The 14,052-nt window shown below is 41.7% G+C and overlaps 1 protein-coding gene across 4 annotated transcripts in view; it reads left to right on the top strand.

Moving 5' to 3' along the window:
- STAU2 (staufen double-stranded RNA binding protein 2) overlaps nucleotides 1–14,052 on the top strand; it is a 196,987-nt gene that overhangs the window by 148,083 nt on the left and 34,852 nt on the right. For 3 of the 4 annotated variants that reach the window (XM_015855779.3, XM_015855780.3, XM_085539439.1), the window contains 2 exons: nucleotides 728–816; nucleotides 1,659–2,794. The exons of the other annotated variant lie outside the window; for it this stretch is intronic. In XM_015855779.3, the coding sequence (XP_015711265.2) occupies nucleotides 728–816; nucleotides 1,659–1,752 (183 nt within the window). In that variant the 3' untranslated portion in view covers nucleotides 1,753–2,794. Of the gene's footprint in view, nucleotides 1–727; nucleotides 817–1,658; nucleotides 2,795–14,052 lie in introns of those variants that run through there. 4 annotated transcript variants of the gene reach the window in all.

The raw sequence follows: 14,052 nt of genomic DNA on the forward strand, positions 1-14,052 counted from the left end.
CTGGGTGTGTTTTCAAAGCGAGGCACATGGTGCCCGAGAATTTCATAATCAACCTTTGCTAAATTAATTAGAAAAAATCATTTGTCTGTTGCCAAAGCAGCTAGAGGAAAGAAGAACAATGTGCTTCTCAGAACTAAAGCAGGACTCATGAAGCTGAGGGAGAACTCTGTCAACAAAAAAAGCAATTATGCAGAAAAATGTGAATGAAAAATTGGTCATTATTCTGATACTTCATAGTTGTTCCACATTGGCTTTCCCTGTTTAGCGCAGTTCACTAATGCATGAGACATCAGTCTGCTGTGTTGTTCAAGTTCCAGCTTTGGGGTGCTGGCAGTGCCCTGCTGCCCATCTACCTGTTGCTTACATCTTCTGTAAGACAAGATCTGCAAGCTCCATAGGAAGTTCTAGGAAGTGTGAAAAAGAAAGCACAGGGGGAAGGTGGAGAGCCTTTTCTAGCCAGAGAAGCAAAAATCCTAAAAGTATATCATTTTATTGATGTAGATGGTGCAGCTTTTGTTAACACATACAGAAATCATTCATACACCGAGGAAGAGGAGGGTATCTCCAAACTTGTCCACAAACAGAGTTGTTTGTCACGGCGCTGTTCTGTACCCTCTTTATAAGCTCTGCAGTATAGATGACTTCAAGATACCGACATTACATCCTCCTCCATTTGGTATTAACACAGCTGTGTCAGTGGGTTTTTAACAATTCATTTTTTATTTAGGCAGCATTAAGTGCCTTGAAACAGTTTTCAGAACAAGGACTGGATCCAGTGGAAGGGACTCTGAAAGTTGAAAATGGATCACTTGAAAAGTAAGTACCATTTAAATCCTTTGCATTTTAATGCCTGTGTGGCATTGTAGATAAGAAATATTAATTAAGAGCTTAGTTGCCCTTTTAGACCTGTGCAAAAACTTCCTGCTGGAATTTGCGTAGTTTTTGACAGTTTGAGAGGATAAGCGGGATTTCAGGTTTAGTATTACTGATAATATTTACTAATGAACTATGAGACAGTCAATCTTCCTATGGAAACCCTAAAGAAGAGGATTTTCTGTTTATTGTATGGATTATCTTTAAGTAGCATAACATGATTTTTCTCCAATGTATTGTAACACGTGATATTGCCTGTAATTAGGATAGTTGTCTGCAGTGAGTTCCTATGTCTGCAGGGCAAATTTTACCCTAGAGAATTTAAAAGTAAGTTAAAAATTCTTTCAGGTCTTAAAAACTCTTAAGCAGAATATTATCTTTAAGCAGCAGACAATGGATACAAGTTTCACACTAGATTTTCGAATATTTAGCCAAGTTGGGTTGTCCATCCAGTACGGATTTTTTTCCCCCGCTGTTACTATGTTTACATAAAGTCTTGTATTACCACATAAATTAGGGAACAATAGAATAAGAGAAAGGAGACTAGAAGCGGCGTTGGGAGTCTTCAATAGATATACCGTGGCTATTTATAAACTAATTTAATCAGAAACAATTTTCCATATGATCTCATCAGCATAGTATTTGAACATAAATATTGTTGTTTCACTTTAAAATGTTACCTTCCACAGTGACCTTTGAATCTCATGTGCCATCTGCTAATAAACATGTCTTAAAGATGTGCAACCCTGGACCTTACCACTCTTGTTAATGTATTAATCTTTCAGACAAGTCAAGCATCTGGGAGAGAAAGCAGACAATAAACAGACTAACTCAGGCACCATTGCTCAGGACTGCAAGGATTCAAAGGCTGTCGTCTAGGAGCTTCCCAGCACCCACGGCTGCCACTGCATCCTTATAAACCTGTCAACACGCAATAGGGTGTATGTGTACAAGGAAATGAATGACTAATACCATTATTTGAGTCTTATGTGAAGACAACACTATTCTAACACAAGAGATAGTATACATGGTACTGTTTATTCAACTGTGGAAAAAAACAAAATTGAACATTTCCCTTAGTACTTGAGATCAGAGCATAACTCAATTGCCCAGAGGCAGAAGAAATCTGATCATGTTACTGGAGGTTAAAACAACAACAACTAATTAACAAAAGTGTTAGAAAAAGAAAAAGAAAAAAGAAAAAAAAAAAGAATAAACATTAAAATTGATTAATACTGAGGAAAACCAGTCAGCATTGTTTCAGTTATACAGTTTTTCGTAGTGTAGTTTTAAGTTCAGCTTACTGTTTTTTAAATAATGCTTGGATATTTTAAAATTAACCAATGACAGTGCTGTGAGAATTGTAGTTGTTGTCTTCATATATAGTCATACGGCTTATCTTTTTATGCAGACATTATGCATTCTTCATTCTATATGAATATGTATGACTTTAAGATGCACTACTCAGAGTTGTATGCAAACAGAAGTTTAAATCATGAGAAGTATTTGCTTAACATGAACAGATGTTAGTTATGATCAGTCTCAATATACTCCGGGAAAAAGCAAATATGGTATTTGATTTTCCTTGCCATTGTCAATTAAAGAGGCGTCTTGCCTCCAGGCGACGTTCCCCTTCAGTTCTGCTCTCTGTTGTGTGAAGCACATCTACACCCCATCTGTGTGTTGTATCAGCCCACCGTTTGCATCAACTGAGTGTTTTTAATCTCTGCATTCTGACCAACAGCAAAAAGTAGGATTTGCAACCTTGTCAAGCCAAGGTAGGAAAACCGTTGATATGGAGATCGTTCTTTTGTGAAAGGAGCAGCAGCAGAGATAAGGCCTGTGGCTGCGCTCTGTACCAGCATATTCCATTTCAGTGTGTGGCCAAATGCAGTAAAACCACATCAGTTCATGTGCACAATGACAGTGTCGTCTCTTTCTTTACCACTTGCAGGCAGACAGCTAAAAGAATGGGTTGAAATAACAGCACAAAAAGCAATTACAAACAAATGAAGGACTGGCTACCATGCCAATACCTGGGTTCAGTCTTCCCCTCCCCGTGTTGCCACCTTCTACAAACCTACTGTGTTACAGCAGTGAACCTGGCATGTATGTCACTTATTTGTCCAAAACAACTATTTTATTTTTACAAACCACTTGCAATAAACACATAAAGGAACTGCCAACTGCATAACAGTCCTGACAACATTGCACAAGATTTCAGAAGCATGTAAACCAGGGATCACAACCCTGCTGACTCACTCAGGAAAGCAGCACTGTAAGGAAATGGTGCAAGGTACAGCAGCATTGATTCAGCTCTAGGATGGGCTTGTGGGGTAATGTGTATCATGCTCTTACAGAAACAGCAGTCTCTGACACTGAGGAGTCCTTCTTTCTGTTTCATATTTCTCAGGGGTATGTTTCACACTCCTGAGGAGCCTCTGTGCTAAGAGTCTGCAATTTCTCAAGGTTCTGATTCTCTGATGTGCAATAGAGTCAGGAGCAAGCAGACTGGTCAGTTTCCACAGAACCGGGAGGTTTCCAGGGCTGTTTGGCTCTTGGCAGACTCAAGTTATTGAGGTAGCAGAGTATAATACCTAGCTCTTGCACACTGTATTTCTCAGTGATACCTTACCTGCCTGAAAGAGCAGAAATTCTGTTCCTCCTTCATCTTAGCAGATAGAAGAGCTCAGAAACAGGCTCAGTCTGTTCTATGGCAGTACCTTCCAGTATGCAGAATACAAATGGCATTACCATTGTCTCACATGGAGAGCAAGAGCAAAAGAAAGGACAAACAGGTTCCTTGATGAGTCTCTCCTCAGGGCAGGAGGCTGAGCATGCTGGGTGGGTGTGACGTGGAGACTGGCAGTATGGTCTCTTTGGCACAAGCAGCACTTCTGCAGTGTGTTCCCAGTTCAGTGACTACATAGAAACCCTTTGCTTTGAACTGGTTTGCTCAGAAGGTGAAGGTGCAGCTTGATCCTTTCTCACCCACAGCAGGAGGAAAGCTTCCCATGCTCAGCAGCAGCAAACCTTTTTATTCAGGCACTGGTGTCAGCAGTAGTGCATAGTGCTCAGGCACCTATAACGCTGCCAACATGATGCCATCCCCAAGTCACAACCACAAAAATGTATCCAGTAATTCTCCAGTGATTGCACTGATGTTAGCTTGCACTCACAGGATCATAGAATCACAAGGCTGGAAAGGACCTGTAAAATCATCTAGTCCAACCATCTTCCCATAACCATTGCTACCACCAGCCACTAACCCATATCTTGTAGCTCCTCATCCAGACATCTCTTGAACACTGCCAGGGATGGTGACTCCGCCACCTCCCTGGGCAGCCATTCCAGTGCCTGACCATTCTCTGAGAGAAAAAGGTTTTCCTTATGTCTAATCTAAACCTCCTCTGGTACAACTTGTGGCCATTTCCTCGGGTCCTTTTTGTTGCCTGGGAGAAGAGGCCAATCCCCTCCTCATCACAACCTCCCTTCAGGAAGTTGTAGAGTGCAATGAGGTCTCCCCTGAGCCTCCTCTTCTCCAGGCTAAACAATCCCAGCTCCCTCAGCCACTCTTCATAAGACTTGTACTCCAGAGCCCTCACCAGTTTTGTTTCCCTTTGCTGGACACGTTCCAGGACCTCAATGTCTTTCTTGTAGTGAGGGTCCCAAAACTGAACACAGTACTTGAGATGTGGCCTCACCAGTGCTGACTACAGGGGGATGATCACCTCTCTGCTCCTGCTGGCCACACTATTTCTAATGCAGGCCAGGATGCCATTGGCCCTCTTGGCCATCTGGGCACACTGTCGGCTCATGTTCAGCCAAGCATCATCAACCAACATCCCCAGGTCTATTTCTTCTTCATAGTCATCCAGCCACTCAGCCCCAAGCCTACAGAGCTGCATGGGGTTATTGTGGCCAAAGTGCAGGACCCGGCACTTGGCCTTGTTGAACCTCATCCAGTCACCTCAGCCCAGTAATCCAGCCTATCCAGATCCCTCTGAAGGGCCTCCCTACCCTCAGGCAGATCAACACTACCTTCCAACTTGGTGTCATCTGCAGACTTTCTGATGGTACACTCAATCCCCTCATCTAGGTCATCAATGAAGATATTAAGCAAAATGGGCCCTAGTACCGACAGCTGGGGGACACCACTTGTAAAGGGTTGCCAGCTGGACTTAACTCCATTAACCACTACTCGCTGGGCACAGCCCTCTAGCCAGTTCCTTACCCAAAGGAGAGTATACCTGTCCAGGCCGCAGGCAGCCAGTTTCCCCAGGAGAATACTGTGAGAGACTGTGTCAAAGACTTTGCTGAAGTCTAGGCAGCCTACATCAGCGTGTGCATGCAGGACAGCTCACCACGCTCTGAATGGGCAAATGGCAGCCAAATGCATGCCACCCTGCCTGAACTCAAGGTGGCTCATCTGACTTCCTCCATTCAAGACAACAGTAAAGCAAGGTCATCTCTGTGAAATTTTTGCCGTGTCATTGCTGGTCAAAGTCATGCTTGATTCTCACTCCATCTGGGGAGAGAGGGAAGTGATGGTGCTTCTTATTTTTCTCATAACCATAGAAACACTGAGTAGACTTTTGGGGAGGCCATATAGTGGCAGGACTTCTGACTGTTTTCCAAATGTAGGACCAGCTAAAAATTGTCATGATCACAAGTCAGAAGGTTTTGTGCATCCTGAGATAAAGTACACGCAGATGGCAGTTTTAAAGCATCTCCCAAGCCACGGGTTAAAAGCCTCTCCAAAGAGGCTCCAGTGAAGGCTAAGACAGAGCTTTTCCTGACATAAATCTGAAGAAAGAGTTCCTGCTCCCTGCCGATACAGATGGGAGCACAGAGACCATTGTGCAGAGCTCATCAAGATGCTGCACCTGAACTCCATTATGTCATTTCAGTGCTACTAATGCACTCTGAGGCTCCCGTCCCAATGCAGAGACTTCCATTTGTCTACCTGTGTCTCACACACAAGAAATTTCTCAATGAAAACCCTGCAGTATAAACACACACATGTATAGAAATGCACTTTAAATGTAGTTTGGCATTATCCCTAGCAGCCTCCCAAGAGCCTAAGGAAAATTCTTGTACCAGAGATGTTGCAGCAGCCGGTCGACTCATCTCTGATCTTCAGTCTTGTTGGTTCACAGCTGTTCCTCTTTGTGTCTGAGCTGGCAGCATCTGAAAGCGGATGAGAAGGACTTAAATCCAGTGATTTGAAAACGAGTTTGTTTTCCCTCCAGCATCCCCTTTGTTTTCTGATTTTGCTTCCCAAATTCAGATAAGGGTGTGTAAATAGGGGCATGTGAAACAAAGCAATGTTTACATTTACTTTGTTTAATAATTAGCCAGAGATGAACACTGAGAAAGGATCAGTATGTTTAGAAAGCTCTTACTGGTTCTAAAATGGCTGAGTTGGATTCTTGTTTTTTGTTTGTCAGTAATTAGTCATTTCTCATTATTTTTAGATTATGTTGTCTTTGAGGTAGAGATTTGGCCAACCTTCTGTTCGCAAAGCACGAAGAGTAGTATATTTGCCTGTTTAGCCTGCATCCCACATATCACATCCTGCTACCCAGGGCACTTTATAGATGAGTGAATGCCATACTGATGTGGATCTGGGGTGCATGCTGACACTTAGGAATAAGGCTGGAGACATTGCCTGTCTAGCAGAATACAGTGGGCACTGTCGAGCGCTTTTTTTAAACCCTTTTTTAAGGACTCAGAGCACAAATTATCATTAGTTCTAGAGCTACAACCATCATTAATCGAGAGGAATTATGCTTCAGAGAAAATAAGACCCTCAGGTACCCTCTCAGAAAATCTTTTCAACACCTTCTGGAGATCAGTGAATTAAGAGCTTGCACAGGAAAAGCCTCATCACAGAATAAAGGTATCTGATGGGGCTTGAAGGACGGGAATTCAAATGGTTGGTTTTATATCTGAGTTATCATCTCCAGTTGCACGCTGGCCTGTCAACAAATCAACACTCTCTGGAAGTTTTTGTTCTCACTTTGACACATGAGGCACCGACTTCCAAAAGGACAGATGTGCTGCTTCCAGTAAACTCAGTGAGCAGCAGGGCACAGAGCTGGAGAAGGGGATGCTGATCACAGTGGCCCTTCCCCTCCCCGCTGCCATTCACAGTGGGGATGAAGTTATCCTACAGCTGTTGTCCCCACCAAATTCAGCAGAAAATTCTCCTAGTGTATAATTTCACCTGGCTGAAGTGATAGTTACAGGATTTAAGAGATTTGGTGCTAACAGTTGGCCTTTTTAGATGGTCTTTGCATAATGAGTTCTTGTTCCCTTTCCATCTCTCCACTCTCACACGTGTGGATGGGGCTGAGCCACATTGGGTTTTCAACATCAGAATGGAAGTAGTTGGGACGAGTGACTACAGGAATATCCCCTTCTTGGTGGCCTGAAATGACAATGAAATCAAATCCTAACTAAAGAGTATGCGAGGCCCTTGATCTCCCTGACAGTCCTTTACTACATACGTTTTATTGGCGAGAGGCTGCATGTTTTTCTTGTTCTCTTTGGCTTGCTCCAATTCCCCATGAAGCAGCAGAAAGTTTCCCACTTCCTGCAGTGAGAGCTGAGCAAAAATGTTAAGCCGGATTTGTTTTCCAGCTAACAAGCAGAGGATTGGTGGTTTTTCTTTTTTGTTTCAAAACACAGTGTAAAAGAATACACTTGTAGAATCTACCCTCTCCCTGAAACACACAGGGTTTCTCCATTCTCATTTGTAAGCAGATAAGATTTTTTTTCTTTGTTCAGTTAAGAATGGCCTTTGCACCCCCAGAGAAAAATCAGCAGAGGGTGGAAGGTTATTTTTAATGACAGTGAAGACAGGGACATGACAGAGCCCTGAGTACCTTGTTGCATAATTCTGTACTCTTTGGGGGAATGTTGTTCTGTGACAGATGGGAAAGGCCAGTGATTGTCCTTTGTCAGCTTCCTCACTGAAACACAGGAAGTTATCAGCAGTGAGCTACACCTAGAGCAGCAACAACCAACACCAGTGTTTGCTGTAGCACCCCAAGGATACTCCACAGAGCTGCCAGAAGGGATGTCCTGAGTGGCTCCTGCCTTCCCTTTCTGTGGCCAACAAACCATCTGTGTGAGATATGGGGAGCAGCCTCCCTCTGGGTATTTACCTCTCATGCAGGTTTTTGACTGTGTGCAACTGCATTCCCAAGGCATCTTATGGACTGAGCAAGTGTGTGCGCATTGGTAGTTCAGATGCGTATCAAGTGTCGTGGTGGTATGATTTCTATTATTCCACATGAACGGCACTGGCTTTCAAGTTTGATCATACAGCTTGTTATTTGCTGTATGCTGTTAGTCATGGTTGGCTGTGCACTTTTGTACTTGGTGTTTTAACTCTGTAGCACTTCAGTACAAAGGAAATTTAAAGAACAACAATGACAATGTTTCTAATCTGTTCTTAATTAAATAGCCTTCAATAATTGATTCATGAGAAGAAGGAAAACAAAACAGAGTGGTAGCTAATCTGAAAATATAACTTACTCAATGGCCAAAGTTTCCTTCTATCTGCAGTGACCAGTATTTATGAAAGCCTGAATGCCAGTGGAGATTTATTTGACAGCACTCAATAAATGAGGGCAAAATTCACCCAACAAAAGGCAGGTTGTGCCTCTCCCTATGATATATTAAGATTTCTTTGTACATTAAAACAGATCACATAAGTCTACTTATTTACTTTTGCTTGTGATTAAGTGTGTGGCATATTTTCCTTTTTATAAGCCACCATTACTTGTTAAAAATAGTCAAGGGCAATAAAATTGAAATCAATATAGTGTGATTCTCTGCTTCAAGATGGTCCCTTTCTACTTGTCCACCCATACCCTGTCCCCCCAGTTCACTGTAGTTGAACTGGACCCGAGACAGGTTTGTTATTATTGCAGTTATTTAGACTTAAAGACAAGAGATCTTCCCATGTGGTTCAAAGTGAAGAGCACACATGTTTTGGTATGGTTGGAAGAAATGAAATGCGAACGTATGTGGTATAACACACTATACTACCTATTCCTGAGATATGCCTGATTTTTTTAAAAATGAAAGGCAACTCCAGGATCAGCTGAAGTTTGTCCATTTACCTCAGCAAAGCAAAAAATTTAATCAAATATCGTCCCCTCAGGCCATGTAGCTGGATCAAATATAATAGCGATAAGACAAAAGAACTTACACTGAGCTGTCCTGCCTTGTATTACCATAAACTGAAAGCAAACCAAACTTAACTTTCCCCTATACTGAAACAAAGTATAAAGTAAAAGAGATGCAAGATATTTTTCCTTGTCAAGGAAGACGTACCAAGCCAGACTGCAGTACAGTAACTGTACTCAGACCAGGTATTACACATGGCTTTACTAAGTTATTAACTATTTGTATCACTGGGGCTATCGATTGCAAGTTCAGCCCCAGTGATGTCTCATAAAGTTGGGAATTGTTTGCAGATGGATTAGAAATACTGCAGGTAGGTATCTGGTAAGCAGAGACTACATTTCCCACATACAATAGATGGTAGAAGCAAACAATTAAATAAGCACAGAAAATAAGCAGTTCCATGCAGAAGAAAAGTCACCAGGCCTCAGGCTGCACAACTGATTTATGCAGCTCACTGCAAAGATGCTCTTATTATTGTGAAATATTTGTTGCATGTGATCAACGAAGCACAAAGATGTTGCTACTATTTCAATGTTTCTTCTAACTCATAGACACAATAACCCAAGGGCCAGCATGTTAATAGCGCTGACCCAGTTAAACCAGAAAAGACAAGATTTTCATGTCATCTTCTGAAAATCTGATCCCAGCTGGGCACAATTGTCTTCAGTATCACCTTTCATTCTGAAACTGCTTTGGAAATACTGGCAGATCTACCAGTGGTGATGAAGTTCTAGAGAAAACCAAGTGGCTTGCAGAGGAAGAAGGACGCTTGCAAGGCCTTGACACCATTATGTTCAAAGTTGCACTGCAGACTTTGCAAGCGTCTGGAGTGTGAAGGTGATGTCTACACAGATCTGAAAAAGATTGTGCAAACATTTTCTTGAAGCAAAGACTTGTGAATAATCAGGAACTCTTCTTTGTTTTTTTGTTTGTTTGTTGTTGTTGATTTTTTTTTTTTTTATTATTTTTTGCTACTTTCTATTAAATTTTTACTTACCAAAAAATCCCCAACAAACCCTTCCCAAAAAGTTGTGGTTTGCTTTTTCTTCTACAAGCAGAAGTTCCTCACATTCTGTTTCAGTTAAAGAAGAAACATAAAGTAACGATTGTGGAAAAGAGGACACTACTGGACTTTTTTGAACGTATGTGTAATATGTTTTCTATACTATATATCTACTTATCTATATATCAATATATATCTCAATGTATTTATATACATACCTATGCTTTGCCTACATTCTTGATAAATAAACATGTAGTTGTCTTACGTGAGGGCATGCCAGGTGTGGAAAAGTCTCGATGTACCCTGGATCTAACACAAAAGATCTTGAAGTCCACCAGCAGTCTCTGCTTCAAGGCAGAAGCTCACCCAGAACCTTTTCCATTTCTGCATGGGTTCAGAAACATCCCAGGCCTCACCAGGTACATGTTGAGGGTCTCTTAGCAGTTTGGGCAGCATACATATTACTTAGGGTACTCATAGAGTGGAATGCAAGAGGTTGGTGCTCCAAACTTTTTCTGTGGATTAGTGAAATATCAATATAAGCTAATCACAAGTCAGCTTTTCATGTTCAGCTCCTTGACTCTTAACCATGAATATTAAATTATTTTGTTTGAGTGAGATAGTTTTCGCAGAGATGTGAAGTTGCCCAATGACCTCTGTATGTTGTTGGTTAAGTATTCTTTGAAGGTGGAAATGTGTATTTTGCCTGCTAATCAAAGACACTGACAAAAATGCACAGTAATCTCACCCTGTGCATTCTTACAACCTGGTCTGGTCTTCAGAAGCACTTTGAAAGTAAAGCAAACGAACATGAAATACATGTACCACCCTCCCCATAACGAAGCATAAGCCCTATTACTGAGAGGGAAATTACCTTTCTTCATGACTATTCCACTCAACTGATGAACTTCCCTCTCTGCAACAGGTGATGTAAGTCTGAACATCGCATGACCATGACATAATCAGCATCTTCAGAAAACAGGCTCAGTCTCAAGGTTTTCTGGACTCAAAACACCTATAACGTCTGAAGTCAAAAGGGCATTATGTACTAAAATGTACCTTAGCATTTTTTCCTTCCTAGTTGCTTTTCTATTTGAGAAGTTGTATCAAAACATCACAGATTCCTTCATGATTCCACGTCCTCTCAGCTCCGCTCTTGCTTGCATTTTTGCTCTCTCTGTTTAAATCTTTTACTTTTGTTTGTCAGCTTGAATTAATTCAGATTCAACCTATCAGTATTTCAGAAAGAAAAGGAGAGCAAAAAGTGAAAGTGCTTTGGAAATAAAATTAGCAGCTTTATGTTATTGCTTAAGGCCTTCATCAAAGAACAATTTCTGCAGCATTCCCTGAAGTCAAAGAAATCTTAATATAAAAACGGTCAATAGTTTGGCAAAACCCAGACCTCCTGTGTTATGCAATTAAAGGTTAGACAGAGTGATAAGTGCTTTAATTTTCCTTTGGAGATATTGGTCAGATTTTGGATTAACTTAAAATGTTTCCTGTGTATTTCTTCCCTATTTCTTCAATATTTCCTGTGGTGCAGAGGAAAAGAAAATGCTTTCCCAAAGCACGGCAAACTCCGAGATCCATAATTCTGTATTATTTCTTCTAGTGGCCTGGAAAGGCAGTGGTATAAATTCCCACACGGGCTTGTTTGATGTGAGTTCTGTTAGTATTAATTATTTATATGGCACTATGCGTGTGCATGATTCTTTATAGACAATGGCTAATATCCCCCAAGAGCTTGCAAACCAAATGGCCCAGTGGTGCTAACACTTCTTTAGCTTTCCTAGGACTTACTACCTGGAATAATCCACTGATGTCAGTGGGCTGCTTACACACTGGTAAGTGCTCTGCTGGGTAGGAAGTGTTTGCAGGATTAAACTATAGTTAAAACATGACGTGATCATTGGTGATGAGGGGCAGGGAAGGCAAGTGTTTCAGCAGTAAGATCATGCTGTTGCTTTGGTTATATGAAGGTGTCAAGGGGTTAGGGCATTTTTAATGTTTTATGTTATTTGTGATGCTGTTACCAAGAAGGAAAAGCTCAGCTTTATAGGCCACACGGAAGAAGTGTTTTTTGGAGCAGGAAGATTTGCTTCAAATGTGGGGAGAGGCACAGCTTGTTGCGTGAGGAAGTGGACTCCAGAGGTAAGGAGGAATGCACAAGAGAGATGCTGACCATATGCTCTGAGAGTCTCCATCCTCTGCTGCAGCAAGCACGTGTCCGCTGGATCCTTGAATGCTTTTATTAAAAATAAATAAAAATTGAGGGCATTTTATGAAGATTCCCAGTACATTTCCAGCTCTTGGCAAGACCCCGACACATCTGTGACATTTAGCTGATAGCCTCCTTACTGAAGGGAAAGTTGCCAATGAATCCTTGTGCAACTGTTTATGCTGCAAACCAAAGCGTACAATTGCCAGTTTCAGTCTTACAACATAGAGAGCGTTTTTCCTCTTTAACTGAAAGTGTGGAACACAGCAGAACTTATAAATGCTGAGAAAACAACCAGCTGAAACAAGTAATAAGAGAGACATCAAGGGTGACAGACAGTGGGCCTTCTGCCCAGTGAGACACGCAGCTAGGGCACTCTATATTTTTAAAAGCAGCCCACAGACTTTATAAAGAATATAGGATTTGTGTGTGGCAGGAAGAAAATTGTTCAAGGATTTCAAACTTCAGAGATACTCCATCCTTCAGAGAAACACTCTGTCCTCACAAATGTTCAAGATGAGATTGGATGAGGCTTTGGGCAGCCTGGTCTGGCATGTGGTGTCCCTACTTACGGAAGCAGTGTTAGAATGAGGTGGTCTTTAAGGTCCTTTCCAAACAAAACCATTCTGTGATTCTATGGAATGCAACCAAAGGAGAGGGAAGCTGCCCTCACTTAAAGGAACAGACTAGCAATGGGATTGGGACAAGGTCCGAGAGGAAGACAGAGGTAGCAGAGAGGCTTGAGTCACTGGCCTGGTGTTAGTGGAAAAATGTCCTGGGAGGTTTGTCACATGAAGACGTCTGCACAGAATTGTGGCTTTGCAGTGACAAGGCAGCAGTAGAAGTGGTGTGTGCAGCAGACTTCAGCATCTTTTCACTCCTGGTTGAGTGAGAGAACCTCCACCCTGCCAAGGGCTGTAGGGATATATGAAGTGGCTGGAGAAAAGTTCTGTCTTTTGGGGGTAGTGTGGGAGCACGTAACTTCACTGCAGTTTTGCTTTTTCCCACAGCTCCAAGGGTTTAAGTCTGTGTGAAAATAATTGTAAGGGTGAAAGTATCAAAATGATAGAAATTAGCAGGGAAATTCAAACAGGAAGATGAGCTTCCATCCACATTCTACAGCATGAATACTTTCAGTTTTCAGCATTTTATGGAAAATGAACAGGTGCCAAAACAGTTAAATGAGACATCTACACTTGGAGGGTGAGGATGGCACTTGCATGGAAACAGGCTTCCCCAGCCCTCACTCTTCTGAATCCCCACAACTTAATCCCTCTGTGATCTGTGGGACTTCTCTTTCTCCTGAAATAGTCCATGATACGTGACTAAATTTGTTTCCATACATTTTTTAAAGTTTTTAAATAATTCTGAAGTGCTCACAAAGAGCACTTAAAGCAAACAGATACATGAAGGCAGATCCACAGATTATGGGACGTGGATACTCTAAATTTTCTCTTCCCTTTTTGGTGTTTAACATGTTTCAGACAGTATTCCTGCTTTCTCTTACACATTTGACACTTTTTAACCTGAATGTTTGTACTTCATTAGTAATATGCTTTGAATTCAACACAAAAAGAACTGGGGCTGTAAATAGCCAGACCTTCCTGTCTGACAAATCTTTTATGTATGACAAACACAAAACTAACCGAGAAGTGGTGTGGTTCTGATCTCATTTTCCTTACCATACAGAGAGCTTGTGATGTAAGAACCCTGTGTCTATTTACCCAGTGCTTCTGACACTTGAGGTGAAGCTTTT

This window comes from Coturnix japonica, chromosome 2 (genome assembly GCF_054131305.1).
Source record: "Coturnix japonica strain WE chromosome 2, WE-NBRP24, whole genome shotgun sequence".
NCBI classification, from domain to species: Eukaryota; Metazoa; Chordata; class Aves; order Galliformes; family Phasianidae; genus Coturnix; species Coturnix japonica.